At 42.7% G+C, this 19,562-nt stretch overlaps 1 protein-coding gene across 14 annotated transcripts in view; it reads right to left on the bottom strand.

The window, feature by feature from the left end:
• The window catches only part of OSBPL1A (oxysterol binding protein like 1A), a 252,855-nt gene that overhangs the window by 94,463 nt on the left and 138,830 nt on the right, over positions 1–19,562 (bottom strand). For 6 of the 14 annotated variants that reach the window (XM_061399731.1, XM_061399732.1, XM_061399733.1 and 3 more), the window contains 3 exons: positions 768–900; positions 295–347; positions 30–186 (listed from right to left, as the gene is read on the bottom strand). In XM_061399731.1, the coding sequence (XP_061255715.1) occupies positions 30–186; positions 295–347; positions 768–900 (343 nt within the window). Of the gene's footprint in view, positions 1–29; positions 187–294; positions 348–767; positions 901–4,533; positions 4,648–19,562 lie in introns of those variants that run through there. The other 8 variants (XM_061399735.1, XM_061399734.1, XM_061399737.1 and 5 more) reach the window with 3 other exon arrangements.

The raw sequence follows: 19,562 nt of genomic DNA, 5'->3' as shown, positions 1-19,562 counted from the left end.
GCAGTGATGGCTGGGAAAGGCCCTCCTACCTGTGTTTTTTGATGCCATTGGAGAGTGCGTCTCCACCACCACAGTCCTTGCCTTCGGACATTCTGTGCTGTCTACTGCTCGGGGGTTCTGCTTCCTCGTCAAAGGAGTGCGCGGTCACTGCTTCCAGTCTGCTCAGGGACCCTTCGGACTCGGAATCTATGACAGAGCAGGTTCACAGTCAGTGAACTGGGCTTTGGTGCGAGGCTGCCGTAACAATGGATTCCCTCCCTTCATGCATCAGGCTTTGAAACTTAAGCAGCCTACTTTGTCCTTCAAACAATCCAGCTGTTACCTCCTCCTCAGGGATTTCAGAGAACCTGCACCCAGTAAGGCGAAAGGGGATTTAGAAAATGGATACAGATCATATAAACTTACAACTAAACAGATTTCATACATTAAAAGAGACTTTACAAAGATTACCTAATTCTTTAAGAAATTGTATTCAGTGGTGTCCCCCGTAAAAGAAGTTGTTTTTTTCCTTCCCTTTTCAAAGCAGTTTAAACATAACTTTGAAAAGGCATTTTTTAAACATTCATATATAAAGAAAAAGTTACAGTTGGCTGTACTTGGGGAAAGCATACATTTCATGATACTAGAGGTGCAAAGGTAATTTTTAAATACTTAAAAAAACACTTCTGGTTTTTATATTACTTAAATTCTCAACAGCAACAGCCTGAAGTAGCCATAGAGAATCTAACTATGAGGCAGGCGTTTTTAGGAATGAAAATGCCACATACCCAACTGCCTGTGTATTGAGCGTGGAGCCATCTGCCTGATTGGGAATAGCAGGACAACTTCTTTTCATACAATACGGTATAGTGTTTAGGCACACACATGTCCTTCCTTTCCTTTCAGCATCTCCAGGGTGCTCTGGGCATGAGGAAGGAGGACTATGGTGTTAGTGAGCGTGCTGATGCTCTCCTGGTTTGTTAGTTGGGTTTTCTGACTCTTTAACATTCTGCATATATATAAACATAACATATATATGCATATATAAATATAACACATATATGCATATATATATAATATTCTGCATAATGTTCAAAGTAGCAGCCACTTAATCTCCAAGAGACTTTGAAAGAGGCCTACGTTTATATTAATAAGTAAATTCCAGATAACGTGCAACTGTCCTTCAGCAGATGACCATACAAATAACTGTCCTCTGCTCTAGGAAGGCCTCCTACATACATGCAAGCAAACGCCCTATTTAAATAAAAGTTTCACCCATCTGCCTAGTATGTATTATGGTGCTCAGGAAATCGCACTTTCTCTTCCCACTACTACATTCTGCAATTCAGCCCAAATCACGGGCCCTTCTTTATATCACATTAGAATCGATTAGTAACGATTGCTGGACAGCTGCAGGTTACACAGCGCACCTTAAACTCTGGACCCTCGGAATGGTGCAAGTTATCTGCCCAAAAGACTCAGTACTAGGGAAGTCATCTTTATTTTCTGTAAATACAGCTTTGTCCTGACATATACCGTATAGCAATGAAAAATATTTTAATGTTAAGTTTAAGGGATATTTCTTTCATTGTCAATTTTGGCAGGCAGTAACATTTTATTGCAAAACACTGAAAACCTGCATAGCCAGTGACAGGAGACAGTCATTCCTTTGATGAAATAAGCAGCTGCTAAAATTATAATAAAATAGAAAAATACTTTTAACATAATGTTAAGACAAAAAAAATCAGGCTACCATTTTACAACTCTAAAATACAAGCAAAAAAAAATTAATTTTATTCTGCCTTAAAGAAAAAACCAGTCTGGTTCAGGTAAACAGGTTAAATGTCCAAACGAGAACAGTGAAGCGACAGAAGTCTGTCCTGGGCACAGTGAGGCCAAGAGGGGAAGAGTCCATTTGCTGGGGCAGGCAAAGGATACAGGAGAGGTGCTATCTCCCCAAAATTGGATTCATATCTCAGTGGGTGTCAAGCAGAAAGAGACAACCAAGCCAGAGAGCGGGAGAAGGAAGGAGTTTTTGACTGCAGCAGATAAAGAAAACACCAGGGATCTTTCTCAAGGCAATGTCTCCCCAACACCAAAACAAGGAAAGTTCTAAGCTAAGTGCACACATCTGCATGAAGCGGGCTGGGCAGTATATGGGTATTCATGAAGGGGTCTTGAGCACAGGAGAAATTCTGCACCGAACTGGGGCAAAGGTTGACAAGAGCCCAAGCTTCAGCTGACTGAAGTTATGAGGGTCAGAAAAGGCCAAGAGCATCTTTCCTTAGGTTCCAGTTGATCTTGTGGTTGAGGGCTCAAGGCAGAGAGAGGGGTGTTGGAATTCTACACAAGAGCTCAAAGTGCTTCAGGCTAATGTTTACTTTGAAAACAGAACTGGGAGTCTTTACAACTGATTTATTAACTTTGTTACTGTCACTTCTCTTGCCTGATAACAGTTCTGTTTCGTTTCCTTTGATCATTAATTACTGAGACCTACTCAAGGGCAAGCATTTCAGGCCAGGCTTAGCTCTTCCTCTGCGGCTCAGCTGGTAAAGAATCTTCCTGCAATACGGGAGACCTGGGTTCCACCCCTGGGCTGGGAAGATCCCTTGGAGAAGGGAATGGCTACCCACACCAGTATTCTGGCCTGGAGAATCCCATGGACTGTACAGCCCATGGGGCCGCAAAGAGTCGGACGCGACTGAGCGACTTTCACTTTAGATCACAAAACAGCTTAGGCCCAGAAAAGCTTCTCTTACATCAAGAAAGCCATGCCCAGCTTGGTTCATTTTCTCTGGGCACCAGCCCCCTCGCCTTAGCTGCCTACAATGGTATGGCAAGTAAGTCTCAAAACAATGAACGTTGTGCTCAGAGAGGAGTTTTCAGAGGAAGCAGCATGAGGCACAACCCGGACCCAAGAGGTGACAGTGGTCTTGAGGGGTAGACCGGGGTGGTTTGTTCACTTCTACATATTCCTATTTGTTTCATGTGAAAAAAGAATCTCAAGTGCCAAATAAAATAATTTTGCCTTTATTGGTTAGTATTAGTCAAAATGCATTGTTACTTTATAATTTAGATGTCAGGAAAACCAAAAGGTACTGAAGCAAAACCTTCAAGCATTTATTGAACATCACTCTGCACAGGATACTGTGTTTGCTATTGAAGGGATACAAATCGTAAGACAGGGACAAATCTACCTCAAAAGAAAATTCTTAACAAAAAGCAGATACACAGTAAACACTAAACAAGAGGTAAGGCAGAAAGAGCTGCTGCGAAGAAGTAAAGACTTCACTCAAAGTAAGATTTCACCTTACTGAACACCAGCTGGAGACCAGCCACCTTCACCCAAGCATGGCAGCGCTATGCTTACCCCTAGAGACACACTGTCAGATGACAGTATAGACTCTGATCACTCCACTCGACTTCCTCTTTCTGCCCCTCTCCTAGGCTCTCTCTCTCCCTGCTCCTCCTCCCAACCCTTACTTCTCTCTTCCATGCTCCCAACCTCCTTCTCCCTCTAATAGAATCAGGCTATGCCCACCCTTCCCCTGAAGGGCTCTACCAAAGGTCACCAACTACCTCCATATTGCAAAGTCAGTCCAGTGATCATTTGTAAATTCTTATGGTGACTCATCTACCACAGCTGACACTGCTTAATTCATTCTCCTTCTTTATCTTGTGCAAGGCATGGTAGGATTCAAGGAACAGTAAGATCTGGTCCCTGTCCCCCATTAAGCAGAGGCAGACTGTTTTGTGAACACGTGAGTTCAGTGAATTTTTTTTCCTGGTGCCAGAACAGAAGTCTGCACGGGGGCACTGGGTCACAGAAGCAGCATCAGCCATCCTCACCCAGTGAGGGACCGGGTGTCTGGAGAAGATTGTGACTGATGGTTGAGCTGAGTAAGCTGACAAGGAGTAAGAGTGGGGGTGGGGGAGAGAGTGACAATAGAGGAACTGTTCTGAGCAAAGGGAACGGATGGTCCACGGCAGGGAGAACAGAACATTCGGGGAGGTGAGAGTGGACAACATCAGAAAGCAGTGGTGATGGGGCAGCTGGGTGGACACGAAGCCATGACTCAGCGATGAAGCTGACCACTCAGGCTGAACAAAAATCAGAGGCAGGCAGTGGGACAAGGAGGGAATAAATTGAAGCAGGAACAGGGTAGTACCCTAGTACCTGCCATGAGGTTCTTACACCTGCTAGAAGCAAATCGCCAGGTCATCTCTAAGCGTTCTAGCTTCAGAGGCAAAGAAGGAAAGGAGATCAATGACATGATTCACAGTGTCCTCGAGATAAAAACTTGTTGATTGAGAACAAAAAGCTCAGCTGCTAATAAGAACCTACTATATAGCACAGGGAACTCTACTCAATGCTCTGTGGTGACCTAAATGCGAAGAAAATCCAAGTAAGAGGGATACACATATATGTATAGTCGATTCATTTTGTTGTACAGCTGAAACTAACAACACTGTAAAACAACTATACTTCAATAAATATAAAAGTTCAAAAACTCAGTTACTTCTAGTAGTATGTATATAGTACGACATACTTACTTTGTTGGCAATAAGGTTGTTGTTTAGTTGTTAAATCGTGTCGAACTCTTTAGCAATCCCATGGACTGTAGCCCGCCAGCCTCCTCTGTCCATGGGATTCTCCAGGCAAGAATACTAGAGTGGGTTGCCATTTCCTTCTCCAGAAGATCTTCCGAATCCAAAGATGGAACCCGCGTCTCCTACACTGGCAGGCAGATTCTTTACCACTGAGCCAAGTCCACTGGCAATAGAGAGCCAACCTCAACTTCTATGCCTTCATATGATAGGTATGAGTCATACCCATCTGCCTCCAGCAAAGCATCATTTCATTTGCAGACCCACAGATTCAGATATATTTAAATTCAAACATGTTTACCTAAGTAGCAAAGAGGTCACAAACACTGTGGAGGTTTATTAAGGAGGCGAAGCCTGCCTATAAGATTAATTTTCAAGTGACAGATCTTAGTGCAACTAAGGTGATAATTCAATCTTAAAACATCAGGTTTTTCAATTTTGCCTGAACATACAAGTATCAAATAGGACAGACATTATCTACCATTCCGTGTTACTGGGCAACACATTAATGCCTTAGTGGAGAGTATCAAGTATTAGAAAGACTGTGCTTAACGTGTCATATGGTGGTCACGATAGTAATAGAATACTGTACATGCTTTAAAAACAAACAGGGCCATGGAGGTGGGGAGTTACTGGTTAGCGGGTACAGTTTCATTTGGGGGATGATGGGAAAGTTCTGCCAATGGATGGCACTGTTGGTTGCACAATAATGTACTTGATGCAACTGAACTATGTGCTTAAAAATGGCTAAAATGGTATATACATGACGTATGTCAAGTTGCTCCGACTCTTTGCAATCCCATGGACTGTAGCCTACCAGGCTCCTCCATCCATGGAATTCTCTAGGCAAGAGTACCGGAGTGGGTTGCTATTTCCTTCTCCAGGGGATCTTCCCAACCCGGGGATCAAACCCAGGTCTCCCGCATTGCAGGCAGACGCTTTACCATCTGAGCTACCAGGGAAGCCCATACACTATGTGTATTTTACCATAATAAAACCAAAACGAAACTCAAACAAGCAAACAAAAACCTGTCAAGCCAAAGCCACATATCTATCATGCTAGATGTGTGGACTATATTCTCGTTCTGTCATCTCTCACCTCAATGCCAATGACAAAACAAAGCCACAGAGACATACAGCAATCTTGATGGATTTGTATACAGGTGTATTTTTAAACACAGCAGCAGAAACTTTAACAAAACCCATAGTGAGATTTCTGACAAAATTAGTCTTTCACTCTTCCTTCTGTTTCCCACAAGATAAATGCTCTAGTCTGTGTACAAGCACTTAAGGCAGACAAAATTCTCTGCCTGATTAACTTCCCAATTAAATCAACAGTCTTAGTAGAAAGTTTGTTTACAAATCTCTGATGGCCCAGATCTTTAAAGCTCTGTCCAAGTGGGGACTTAAAATTATTTCTAACACATCTATCCCCTTTCAACCAAACAGCATGGAAGCCAATGGCTGTGATTGGGTTAACTTGGCTTTGGAAACTTCGCTCAAGTTGTATAAGGTGTACAACTTGTATGTCAATCATATCTCAATAAAGTGGCTTAAAAAAAACCCTTCACATGAAGAGGATCATTACCTCTATATTTTTGAGTTATTCCTATTAAAAGGCTGAAAGAAGAGGTCAAAGTTAACAATAGAAACAAGCCAACGATTCTTATGTTCTCCTGATAAACATTTTTTTAACATGACCTTTGAAAACTAGCTTAAGAACAAACAGTACAAAGGAGCAAGATGTGGAAGACTGTGGACAGTGTCCAAATAACCCCTCCCCGTTCCTTAAGGTAACAGGAAATGGTCGAGAGGCACACACGCTCAATTTAATACCTTCATTGTTTATGGTTTCCCCAAGAACCAGGCATGGTCTAAGAATGTCCAAGGTAACCCTAAGTAACCCAACCTGAAACTATCAGTGCTACATTTTTATTCAGCTTTAAAATACAATTTTACAGACTAAAAAAATAACATAGTAAATACAAAGGACACAAGGAAAATCAATGAGGCCTACCACATTCAAAATAAATTGTAAACAGAAAATCAGGAACCAGGATGAGTCCAGAAGGGGCTGCCAAGAGATTGCGACAATAACCTACAGAGGAAGTGACAAAAGCTTGAAACAGAATCTTGGCAGCAAGCGACAAGAGTCAGAGCCATTCTAGACATATCCTCCCCAAACGAGGCACAAGGTCAAAATGAAGCAAATGGTATAGTGTTGATTACCACAGAGTTTTTTAAAAGGACTGGCACGTCCCCAAGCAACTAAATCTACTACTGTTTTCGGCAACTTGCAAAATCTGCACATGTAATTGCAGATGAGGAATTATTCAAAATGTGGTGTATGGGCTACTGAAAATTTTGTCTGTTTTGAATGACTAAATTTGGAGCTTCCCATTTGTCTTGTTGACATCCTTAAAATCATTTTCAAGGTCACCTATGCATACACTCTACAAAGAAAATAATTCTAGAACTAAGGACCAGTTACAAAGTAATTCATAAAAACAAAAATGAAGTGTTTTCATGTGACTTCAGTTTAATAAATCAACGCTCACCAAATAGCTATCACATACCAGGTAAAGGGCTTGTTGCTGAAACAATCTCGAAAGATTAATGAGATATGGGTGGTGCCCTCCAAGTAGTCAAAGTCCAATCTAGTGAAAGACACATAAGTAAACAAATGTTTACACAAAGTGTGGGGAGAGTTGAAGAAGTCACTCTTAGGGAAACCAGGGAAAGTTTCCATGCAGAGATGGCATTTGAGCTGCCATGATGACTAAGAATTCAAGCCAAGGAAAGAGAATACCAGGGGTGAGGGAACGGCAAACAGTCCAATGGCCTGAAAGAACAAGGTGTGTATCCAAGAATATCTGGCATGGCTAGAGAGAAGGGCAGCCAGGAGGAAAAGATGTGGTCATCAGAGATAAAGCTGAAAAGTGGGTCAGATCACAGAGTTTATACCAACTCTGTAATTACAGAGTATGGAGCCACTGGATGCTCTGTCAGGGAGAGGTTAAGACCCATTTTAGACTTTACAGATAACTCTGAGCTTCCCTGGTGGCTCAAATGGTAAAGAAACCACCTGCAACTCAGGAAACCTGGGTTTGATCCCTGGGTTGGGAAGATCCCCAGGCAAGAATAATGGAGTGGGTAACTCCAGTATACTTGCCTGGAGAATTCCATGGACAGAGGGGCCTGGTGGGCTACAGTCCATGGCATCTCAGAGTTGGGACACGACTGAGCAACTAACATTTTCACTTTCTGATGCATCAGCATCCCAGGGCCACTGTAACAATGACTGTAACTTAATGGATTCACTGACCATGAACACTGGGGGAGAAACAGAGAGACAAGAAGACAACTAGATACTCAGAAATGGGGAGGATGTGAGGAAAGCAGGTAAGAGATGACTTTCACATTTGTAGTTTGCACAGTTGGTAGACAAGGAGGCCATCAGCCAAGACAGGCAAGATCAGGATGACAAGGGGGCAGGTCAGGATGACAAGGGGGCAGGTCAGGATGACAAGTCTAGTTTCCATTATTTGGAGTTTGAGATGCTTTGGGCCAAAGTAGGACTTTTCAGTAAACAGATGCAAAGTCTAAGAACATCACTATCCTCCACAACCAACTCATCCTCAAGTTCAATTTAGCCTTTGAAATGTATCCCCAAATTTTTTTCACTCAAATATCCGCACTCCTAATCTGTGATGAAATCTATGCCAGTTGCGAGGGGTGCAAAGTTCTTTAAGGAATGTTCTGTCTGCTTGAGTGACAGGGCAGGGAAAAAAAATCATATAAAATGTCAACTACAGGAAATGCTATGAGACTATGAAGCATGGAAAACTCAGCAGTGGCCACAGGACTGGAAAAGGTCAGTTTTCATTCCAATCCCAAAGAAAGGCAATGCCAAAGAATGCTCGAACTACCCCACAATTCCACTCATCTCACACACTAGCAAGCTAATGCTCAAAATTCTCCAAGCCAAGGTTCAAAAGTACATGAACCATGAACTTGCAGATGTTCAAGCTGGATTTAGAAAAGGGAGGGAACCAGAGATCAAATTGGCAACAACCGTTGGATCAAAAAAGCAAGAGAGTTCCAGAAAAACATCTACTTCTAAGAATATGCTAATTATCTCTGTAACAGAACAAAGTGGTAAATTCTATTATGTTTATCAGGATATGACCCCAGGCCTATTGATAAATATCCATTGTTTATCTAGTCTTATGACACATGAATCATGGGTTAACTTTGATCCTATCTCTCTTTTACTTTGTGCAGACTAGTTTCAAGGAATTTGGGGAGGTAGGTTTGAGCAAGTACACTTAGGGTATATGAGGCTTCCCTGGTGGCTCAGACGGTAGAGCGTCTGCCTGCAATGCGATAGACTCAGGCTCAATCCCTGGGTTGGGAAGATCCCCTGGAGAAGGAAATGGCAACCCACTCCAGTAGTCTTGCCTGGAACATTCCATGGACTGAGAAGCCTGGTAGGCTACAGTCCATGGGGTTGCAAAGAGTCGGACACAACTGAGCAACTTCGCTTCGCTTCTGCTTTATTGACTATGCCAAAGCCTTTGACTGTGTGGATCACAACAAACTGTGGAAAATTCTTCAAGAGATGGGAATACCAGACCACTTTACCTGGTCTCCTGAGAAATCTGTACGCAGGTCAAGAAGGAACAGTCAGAACTGGACATGGAACAACAGACTGGTTCCAATCGGGAAAGGAGTGCGTCAAGGCTGTATATTGTTACCCTGCTTATTTAACTTATATGCAGAGTACATCATGAGAAATGCTAGACTGGATGAAGCAGAAGCTGGAATCAAGATTGCTGGGAGAAATATCATTAACCTCGGATATGCAGATGACACCACCCTCATGAAAGAAAGTGAAGAAGATCTAAAGAACCTCTTGATGAAAGTGAAAAGGAGAGTGAAAAAGTTGGCTTAAAACTCAACATTCAGAAAACTAAGATCATGGCAACTAGTCCCATCAGCTCATGGCAAATAGATGGGGAAACAATGGAAACAGTGAGAGACTTTATTTTGGGGGGCTCCAAAATCACTGCAGATGGTGACTGCAGCCATGAAATTAAAAGATGCTTGCTCCTTGGAAGAAAAGCTATGACCAACCTAGACAGCATATTAAAAAGCAGAGATGTTACTTTGCCATCAAAGGTCTGTCTAGTCAAAGCTTTGTTTTTTCCAGTAGTCATATACGGATGTCAGAGTCGGACCATAAAGAAAACTAAGCACCGAAGAATTGATGCTTTTGAACTGTGGTGTTGGAGAAGACTCTTGAGGGTCCCCTGGACTGCAAGGAGATCCAACCAGTCCATTCTAAAGATCAGTCCTCAATATTCATTGGAAGGACTGATGCTGAAACTGAAACTCCAATACTCTGGCCATCTGATGCAAAGAACTGACTCATTGGAAAAGACCCTGATGCTGGGAATAATTGAAGGCGGGAAGAGAAGGGAATAATAGAGGATGAGATGGTTGGATGGCATCACCAACTCAACGAACATGAGTTTGAGTAAGCTCCGGGAGTTGGTAATGGACAGGGAGGCCTGGTGTACTGCAGTCCATGGGGTTGCAAAGAGTCTGACATGACTGAGTGACTGAACTGATGATGCACAGGGCATCAACAGTGGGGATCTGATCTAGTCCAAAGTCAAGCAGGTTCCCTGAGGAACAAAGGTTAGGATATGTGTTCATTAAAGCAATAAAGAGAGGAACTGAAACTTTCCATCTCAGTTAAGTTGCTTTCATGCAAACTCTTGTCATCTCTTATCAAGGACACCTGGACCTCAAATCAATTTTAACTCTCAACATACTCACTTGCTAACAGACTGTAAACTCCTGAGTTGGGATCATGCCTTATTTGCTCTTAATTTCCAATTCTTAGTATAATGCAAGCATATTATAAAAATCCACAATATTTACTTTAAAAAAGGAAACTTTATAAAATACTAACCTGACATGATCAGTATACTTGTTTGCTGCTCCCCATCACTTACAGATTAAAAAGCAAATTCTTCAGAACCTTATCACAAGACTCATTACAGGCTGGTCCTGAATTACCTTTGTGGCTTCACCTCATTACCATTTCTCAGCATTTGGAACACTTAACCCCTGCTTCGGCCACAGTGCATTTTCACGATGTCTTGGAAAACAATTCTCTACCTTCGTGTGCGTTAGCTTCTTCCACAAAGAATACTCCACCTCCATCTTACCCTGCCGGAGAACTCTTTACTGACTCTTTACTCAGGCACCAAGAAAAACGCTTCCCTCACAGAGGAGCTTACACTCTACTTGTAGGAGTCCAGGAACAAATGAACAATATGTGTGAAAGTTTTTTTTTTTAAGGCAAGAGAAAAAGGAGAGAAAATGATACAGTGAGGGTCTTTCTGAGCAGAAAAAGGAATGGAATGGAGGGGTAAACCCTGCAGATGTTTGGGATGAGAGAGCTCCAGGCAAGGGGAAGCGAAGGCCTGGGGGGACACGCCTGGCAAGAGCAGGGACAGCTGAGGTCAGTGATGGAAGGAAGGGACTGAGGAAGACAGGGCAGACCTCAGAAGGCGGTGGGCACACCTCAGAAGGCGGCAGGCAGCCAGATGGAGGGCTTCTGGCTTTTATTCCAGCTGGAAGCAAAGCCATTATAGGGTCCTGTGTAGAGAACTGACCTGAAGAGACTCACATTTGGAAACGGTCACTCTGAACACTGGGCTTGAAATATTGCTGTGCAAGCAGAGAGACCAGTCAGAAAGCCCCTGTCACAATCCAGGTGAGAGATGACGGGGATCTGGGTGGTGGGAGTGGAATGATGATAAGGGGTCAGATTCTGCTAAATGTGGTAGGAAGAGCTGACAGAATGTGTTGACGGACTGAACATGGGATACGACACCTTTCCTCTGGACCCCCGAAAAAAAAGAAATCAAAGAACAATTAAATTAAACAAAACAAAACAAAACAAAACAACCCACAGTCTATGACAGATAATTCAAAGGTTCTCAACCTCAGCTGAAGCAACTGTAAAGACGCATCCTTCATCCACCAAAATATGCAGGAGGGGCAGGCTTGTGAGCAGTAGTGAAGAATTTTCTTCTGGACATTTTAAGACACTTAGGCGATCTCACTTAAGTGAACGTGCCAAGTAGATAATTAGACAGGAGTCTGAAATTCAGAGACAAGACTGCGTCTACAGACACAAACTGACAGATTTATCCAAATTTGGGCAATATTCGCAGGTGTGGGACTAGGTGACGTCACGCAAGGCAAGCTGTTCAAGCTTTAATGTCTGGACGATCCCTACAGATTTGAAGAAAACTGCCAATTCTTATTCACTAAGTCTGGGTTGGGACCTCTGGTTCTGCAATTCCGACAAGCTCCCACATGAAGCTAACGCTACTCAGACCACACTCTGAGCACAAGGGCACTAGAGCAGCCCAACCCAACCTTTCTGGCACCAGGGACTGGTTTTGCGGAAGAGAATTTTTCCACAGACTGGATGGTGGGGGATGGTTTTGGGACGATTCAAGTGCATTACATTTATCGTGCAATTTATTTCTATTATTATTATTAAACTGGGATATAGAATGAAATAATTATACAACTCACCATAATGCAGAATCAGTGGGAGATCTGAGCTTGTTTACCTGCACCTAGACCGAGAGTGATGGGAGACAGTGACACCCAGAGTGCACTGCTTATGTTTGATCTACTGTGTGAACTTTTTGATTGCTGTACTGAAGAAAACCTTGCTTCACAAACAGAGAATCTTGGAAATGGAAGCAGGCTTTTCAGTGCTTTTGCAGCAATCTTAGGATATTCTACCTTGACTGTAATTCAGAATGCATGGAGATCTGAAATTGTCTCAAACGTATCTTTAAGGCCACCATCATTTGCGATCTCAAGCGGTCATGCAAGCAATGGGGAGCAGATGTAAATACAAATGAACCTTCACTCACTAGCCCATTGCTCACCTCCTGGTGTGTGGTCTGGTTCCTAACAGGCCACAGACCAATACTGGTATGTGACCAGGTGACTGGGGACCTCTGATCTTGAGGGTAAATGCAGAAAAGAAAAGAATGACTGCACTCTAAGACACTCTACTACCAGAAGTGAGAAGGATGCAAGAACATCAGCAAAAGAAACTGAGAAATAAAATCAAATGAGAGTGGTATTCTGGAAACCAAGTAAAGAAAGCATTCCACGAAGGAAGGGAGCATCAGCAACTTGAAGTGCTAGTAAAAGGCCGACAAAGATGCAAACTGAGACAGGACCATGCAACTAGGCAGCTGAGCACGCGACAGTGGTGACCTGGTCAAGAGCGGCTGCTGGGAAATCATGAGAACAAACATAAATAGAGGCTGTTCGAGAGAGAATACTAGAAGAGCAAAGTGATGCAGGTCAAAGGTATTTGTATAGGACACAGCATTTTTGAAAGATTAAGACAGCTGATGGGGACTAGGAGTAACTGATTACCTGGGAGAGATAAGGAGCTGTACTAATATCCTGATGAAGGTTGAAGTGCTAGGTTCGATCCCTGGCTGGGTAAGATTCTCTGGAGTAGGAAATGGCAACCCACTCCAGCATTCTTGCCTGGAGAAGTCCACGGGCAGAGGAGCCTGACAGGCTACAGGTCACAAACAGTCAGGCACAATTGAGCATGCACGCACACACAGAGGATAAATTACATTCACCAGTGTTTTACCTACAACATACACACATCATGAGTAAGCTGCTGGATAATTTTTAATGCTATAAGCACAAAGTGAGATTAAGAGCCCTTGGCACTACTTAAGATTTTCCACAGAATGTTGTACCATATTACATACAAAAGGTGTTTAATAACAGTCACAGTCTGTGGTACTCAATTTGCTGCACATCAGACCAACCAATGAACGTGTTCTGTCCTGGGCAACAGAGGAAATACACAAGTTCACATGATAAGATCTCTGTCCTTGAGGGAAATGCAGGCTTGGGGAAAGACAAGAAAGAAATGCACAAAAAGTTATATAACAAGAAACAAGGCAAGAACAAGGCAGTATGGCTAATCATTCAATAAATAAATAAATAAGGACAAGAGAAAAAAGTGCTAGGAATACAGAAGTGAGTGAGCTCTTCAAGTCCTGGGCAGGTCCAGACCACAGTAAAGACTCACAGAAATGGCCCAGGCAGGAAATGTCCAGGTATTTCAGAACTAAACCACAGGACTTCCCTGGTGGTACAGTGGATAAGAACCTGCCTGCCAACGCAGTTAGACATGGGTTTGATCTGTGGTCCGAGAGGATCCCACACGCCACAGAGTGACTGAGCCCGTGCCCCATGTGCCGTAAGTACTAAAGCCCATGCACCCAGAGCCTGTGCTCTACAACGAGAGACACCACCACAGTGAAGAGTAGCCCTGGCTAGCCACAACTAGAGAAAGACCACACACAGCAAGGAAGACCCAGAAGAGCTGGAAAAAAAAAACCGAAATAAGTAAAAATAAATAAATTAAAAAACACCTAAAATGCAGGAGAGGACAATGGGCTTAGGAACATAAAGAACAGAACACATGGTTATCAGCCTTCCTGCCAACACTCCTGATCACTTTGATCAAACCCTGCATCTTCTATGTGAAACTCCCAGCAGATGTCATTACTTTTCTCAGCTATTACCAGTTGTAGTTGTTGGATTAAACCTTATTTCACATGGGTCATAACTTCCTATGTTACTCTCCTCCAGACAAAATCAAAGTCATTATGTTACCACTTTCCACTCTTCAAGCTCTGATTTAAAAAGACATGAGCACCCACCCCTGCAACTGCTGAGACATGCTAAAGCTAGCTTTGATTTCATAACCTAACTTTCCACTGGTTTTGCCAATCTACACTATAGGATTTGGATGCATTATTCATGCGCAATTTGACCAAAATAGCATTAACAGTTTAAGTAAGAAAGCCTTTTTTGCACAACTGATCTCAACATGTTTCTAAAAAGGAAAGCGAACAGACAGTAAGAAAAACAATAAATTTTGAAGTTTTAAAACTCAAAAGGCAGAAATTTTTGTGCAACTGCTATCTCAGACCAGTACTAAAGAGCAAGAGCCATGAAGTTATTTAACTAGTTAAGAAACATTTCAAAAATAACGCCTTCACTAGCGATTCATAAGGTCAAGCACCTTAAATTTTTTCCCCCTTAGCTACTTTTTCATTCACCCCTCTCTCTAAGAGCCAGTCTCTTAGCTCCCACATGATGGTAAATTCCTGGAGAACAGATTTTACCTTTTAAATAACATCTCATCCCAGTTCACGCCCTCTGTCACCTACCCTTCCTGTTCCACACAGTATCCAAAGTGGAGCATGCAGGCTGCATGAAATTAGCAAGTGTTATGGATTCTTTTGTGCTCTTGATTGAAAACCAATATATTTTTAGGGAGGACAGAAATATCAATGACATTTGTTCAACAACCTGCACTTAATAAACGTTTAGAGAGCAATTTAGTCTATGCTAAGTACTTCAGAAATATAAATAGACAGGGTCTCTCCCATCAGATGGGCTCCCCAGGTGGTGCTAGTGGTAAAGAACCTGCCTGCCAATGCAGGAGACATTCGAGACTCGGGTTTGATCCCTAGGTTGGGAAGATTCCCTGGAGGAGGGCATGGCAACCCACTCCCGTATTCTTGCCTGGAGAATCCCATGGACAGAGGAGCCTGGCAGGCTATGGTCCACAGGGTTGCAAAGAGTCAGATATGACTGAAGCGACTGAGCACACAAGTACTAGCACTGAAAAGAGACGGGCACAATACAGCCAAAGGGCCCTGAAAGAAATGTAAAGGGAAGAAACACGAAAGATGAAACACTAACCGTGCCTGAGTGGGTGGGAAAAGCTACCCAGAAGAGGAGATATTGATCATTTAGAGACATTTGAGAGTTTTGGCAGGAGAAGGGAGTGAAATGGAAAGAGCAGAAAGCAGGAACATGGAGAAGGAGCTGCTTCATTCTTCCCTAAAGTGGAACCTACTACATAGTATAATTTCTGTATTCTACTTGCAGAACAGAATTTTTCTACAGAACTACTCTCTAGTTTCTCATTAAATCCTTTAATACATATGAATGTTAGCCCTCTTCCCAGAAGTGTTCACTTACAGGTAGTAATATCAGAAATTTCACTCAACCATTTCATTCCTTACAGACAGACACACAATGAAGACAGGATGTGATGCTTCATTAGGTTTAACGCCTTCTCATCTGTTATAGAATGGAATTCAACCCAATTTGTGAGAAAGAATGTTTGCCGTATGGGATCTGCTGAAATTTTAAGTCACTGAGCATACTGGAAAAAAATTTAAATAATTAAAAGACCCACATGGGGTTGGAAAAAATACCCTGTAGGCTTATATCAAGGTTTGTCTCACCTACTGTATTACATTTTCACTGACCCTGCTTATCTGAAAAAATTTAAAGGGAAAACAGGAAGTCACATGGATTTAATTTTAAAGGAAGTAACAAGCTGTGACTGACTTTTAAAAAGCAAACTAAGCATTTACTGAAAATTATTTAGAAGTATTTTAAAAGTAGCAGCTTTAAAAACGCTTTTCTCATTTCTTTTAAACATTAAGGTAGGCTTGATTTAATCTATCATTCTGATTCAGAAATTACGTGAAATGCAGGTTTGTATACTTGTTCCTGTTTTCATTTACCTCCCACCCAACAGCCTCTGTCACGGGTGCGTGGTGAGGATGGAAGATGCCCGGTGCGGCTGGAACGAACAAGGGACGGGCAGGGTGGGGGTCACGTCGGGAGCCTGGAAGGCCCGTTAGGGAGTCTGGATTTTATTCCAGGTGCAGTGAAGAGCCACTGAAGGATTCCCGGCAGGGGAACATGATGCCGTGACAGTCTATAAAGCATCAGTGTGGGTGGTATGTACAGAGTGAAAGTCAAGAGGGCAAGGCGGGAAGCACAGCCATCAGTTAAGAGGCTGGACAAGAGCAGGTGCAGCGCAGGTGATGATGCTGCGAGTGACGGCGGGGAGCCCCTCAGGGTGCCAGGCACTGCTTACAGTACACACATGAGCTGTTTATTCCCTCCGATAATCCTATGACCCACTTGCAGATGAAGAAATGAAGCACAGGAAAGTGAAGTCATTTTCCAAAGGCTACAGGAATTGGTAGAACCACCATTTATCAACAGTCTTCCAGCAGCAGCACCTACACCTTTAATGATCACCTTGCAATAACAGAACACAGATGGATTGAAGGTATGATGGAAGGGCATAATGGATGGGTCCTGGCCTGTGTTTCTTGGAGGGGGCATGTGAATGCCATGAATCTCCCAGATTTACAACTTTAGGGGATGAAAGAGGAACCATTTACTAAAATTAAGCAAATTCAAGGAGGAAAAGGACCTAGGAGGAAGATCAAGAATCCATCTTTTATTTATCCAGCTAACAACTGAGTGTATATACATATCTCACAAGAGGTCAGGGCTGGAGAAACAAATTCCGGAACTGTGGTAGTCAGAACAACTGTCCCTCCTAGTCTCTGGAACCTGTGGATGGGTCACCTTCCATTGTAAAAGGACTCTGCAGGTGTGACTGAGTTAAGGACCTTGACTTGGGGAGGTTGTCCTGGGTTATCTGGATGGGTCCGTTTTGATTGCTATGGTCTTTATAAAAGGAAGGGAGGAAGGTCAGAGAGATTGGAAGAAGTCAACTTGCTGGCTTTGAAGATGGGAGGATGGGGCCTCGTGCCAAGGAATGCAGGTGGTCTCTAGAAGCTGGAAATGCAAGGAGGCAGATTCTCTCTACAGCCTCTAGGGGAACACAGACCTGCCAACACCTTGATTACAGGACTTCTGACCTCCAGAGCTGAGAGAATAAATCTGCATTAAGCCACTACATTTATGCTAATTTCTTCTGACAGCAATGGGAAACTATTATAGGAATTCTAAGTTAGTATTTAAGATAATGTGATATTCAAAGAAACAGGTGAAGGAGATGAAGAGGTACAAACTTTCACATGTCTAGACTTAAGCTGACCATTTTAAAATGTGCAGAAATATCGAATCCCTATGTTGTGTAAGTAAGTGTTAGTCGCTCAGTCATGTCCAATTCTCTGCGACTCCAAGGACAGTAGACTGCCAGGCTCCTCTGTCCATGGGATTTCCCAGGCAAGAATTCTGGAGTGGGTTGCCATTCCTTTCTCCAGGGGATCTTCCTAACCCACGGATCGAACCTGGGTCTCCCACATTGTGGGCATATTCTTTACTGTCAGACCCACCAGGGAAGCCCAAATAGCAGGGAAGGGTGTCCCTGGGTGGGCAACAGGAACTAACACAGTGGTATGGGTCAATCATACTTCAAGAGCAAATAAGCTCATAAACCCACAGAAAAAGCTCAGATTTTTGGTTACTGGAGGTGCAGAGAAAGGGAAGGGAAAATAGATGAAAGGAGGTTCAAGAGGTACAAACTTCTGGTTATAAGATAACTAAGTACTAAGGATGTGACATAGATCAGGATAAATAAAATGAACACCGCTGTATGTTATACATGAAGTTAAGAGTAAATCCTTAGAAGTCTCATCACAAGGAAAAAACTTTTTTTCTATCTCTTTAATTTTGTACCTTATGAGATGATGGATGTTCCCCTAAACTTGTGATAAACATTTCATGATTTAAGCCCCATCATTATGCTGCACACCTTAAACTGACGGGGCTGTAGGTCAATTATTTCAATAAAACTTGAAGAAAAAAATAGAGGGGGAAAAAAAAAAAGAAACTGTAGGTGAAAAAATAACTAAACCAAAGTTCTGGAGGAGACACGAGGAGATGGGTACCAGAATGAATCAGGAGGAAATGGCCTTAATTAAAAGGGAACACTTCTTTCGTAACAGAAGAGAAAGAGGAAGTGGGAATGAAGGTTAATGTGTAGATTACAGTGAGAAGATGAAGTCATTCCCAAATGACGGCTTTTATGATCTCCATGAATTACGTGGCTGGGTCACCAGCAGGGCAAGACTTCCAACCCTGGGTAGCCGACTCGTAATTCTAATAGAGTTCTACATTGCACCAAGGGATTCCCAAGATTTGCGGCAGGAAGTAGGAGTGGCCCAAGAAAGGTTACTACGTTCAGGCAAATGTAGTAAAACTCAGGTGGGTCACTCAGGGCAACAGTCCCTCTCCCTCATCTCCTCCAGCCACGTGGAGCGCGCTGACTCAGCGGGGCACTGACTCCGCGCCGGGATCCTTCTCAACACAGCAACCCAGCAAGAGGCAGGTACTGCAAACAGACCTGAACTGGCACTTGAGAGGAAATTCATTTTCCAATCCTGACCGAGAGACTGTAGTTCTTTTTATCTCCTTCTCCCCGAGGAGACGACTATGGAAATAAATGTTAAAATACACCCGAGAAGCAGAAAGATGAAAGAAGCCCCTAAGTGTCTATCAAGCAGAGAATGACAGAAAATTCTGCTCAACCGTATCACTGACTTTCATGGAACCTTTAACAAGAATGAGCTAGAGTTGTAGTGCTGGTGGGAAATATACTGGTGTATATTTCCAAGATACATTGTGACATGAAAAGCAGACCCAGGACAATTACACAGCTACTTCCACTCATGATTTAAAAAAAAAACAGCAGCATAGATACACAGGCACATATACATGGGATTCTTTAAAAAGGTCTGCAAGAGAATGTATCAAGCTGTTAACAAGAACCCCTGAGCAGTGTGCAATCAGGATGAGGGATGAAGGGAAAATTTCACTGGAGACTATAAGTACTTCTCTCTTAAACTGTTTATAACAAGTTTTTTCTTAAAAACTAAATTTTTTTTAAAGACATCAATGACGAATGCAACAAACAACAAGGTTTACTGTATAGCAGAAGGAACTACAGTCAATATCTTGTGATAACCCATAGGAAAATAATTTCAAAAATAATATATGTGTATATGTATAACTGAATCACTTAACTGTGCAACTGAAAC

Source organism: Bos javanicus, chromosome 24 (genome assembly GCF_032452875.1).
Source record: "Bos javanicus breed banteng chromosome 24, ARS-OSU_banteng_1.0, whole genome shotgun sequence".
Lineage (NCBI taxonomy): Eukaryota > Metazoa > Chordata > Mammalia > Artiodactyla > Bovidae > Bos > Bos javanicus.
Note: the sequence above shows the minus strand (reverse complement) of the source record. Positions and strands in the feature narration are given on the sequence as shown.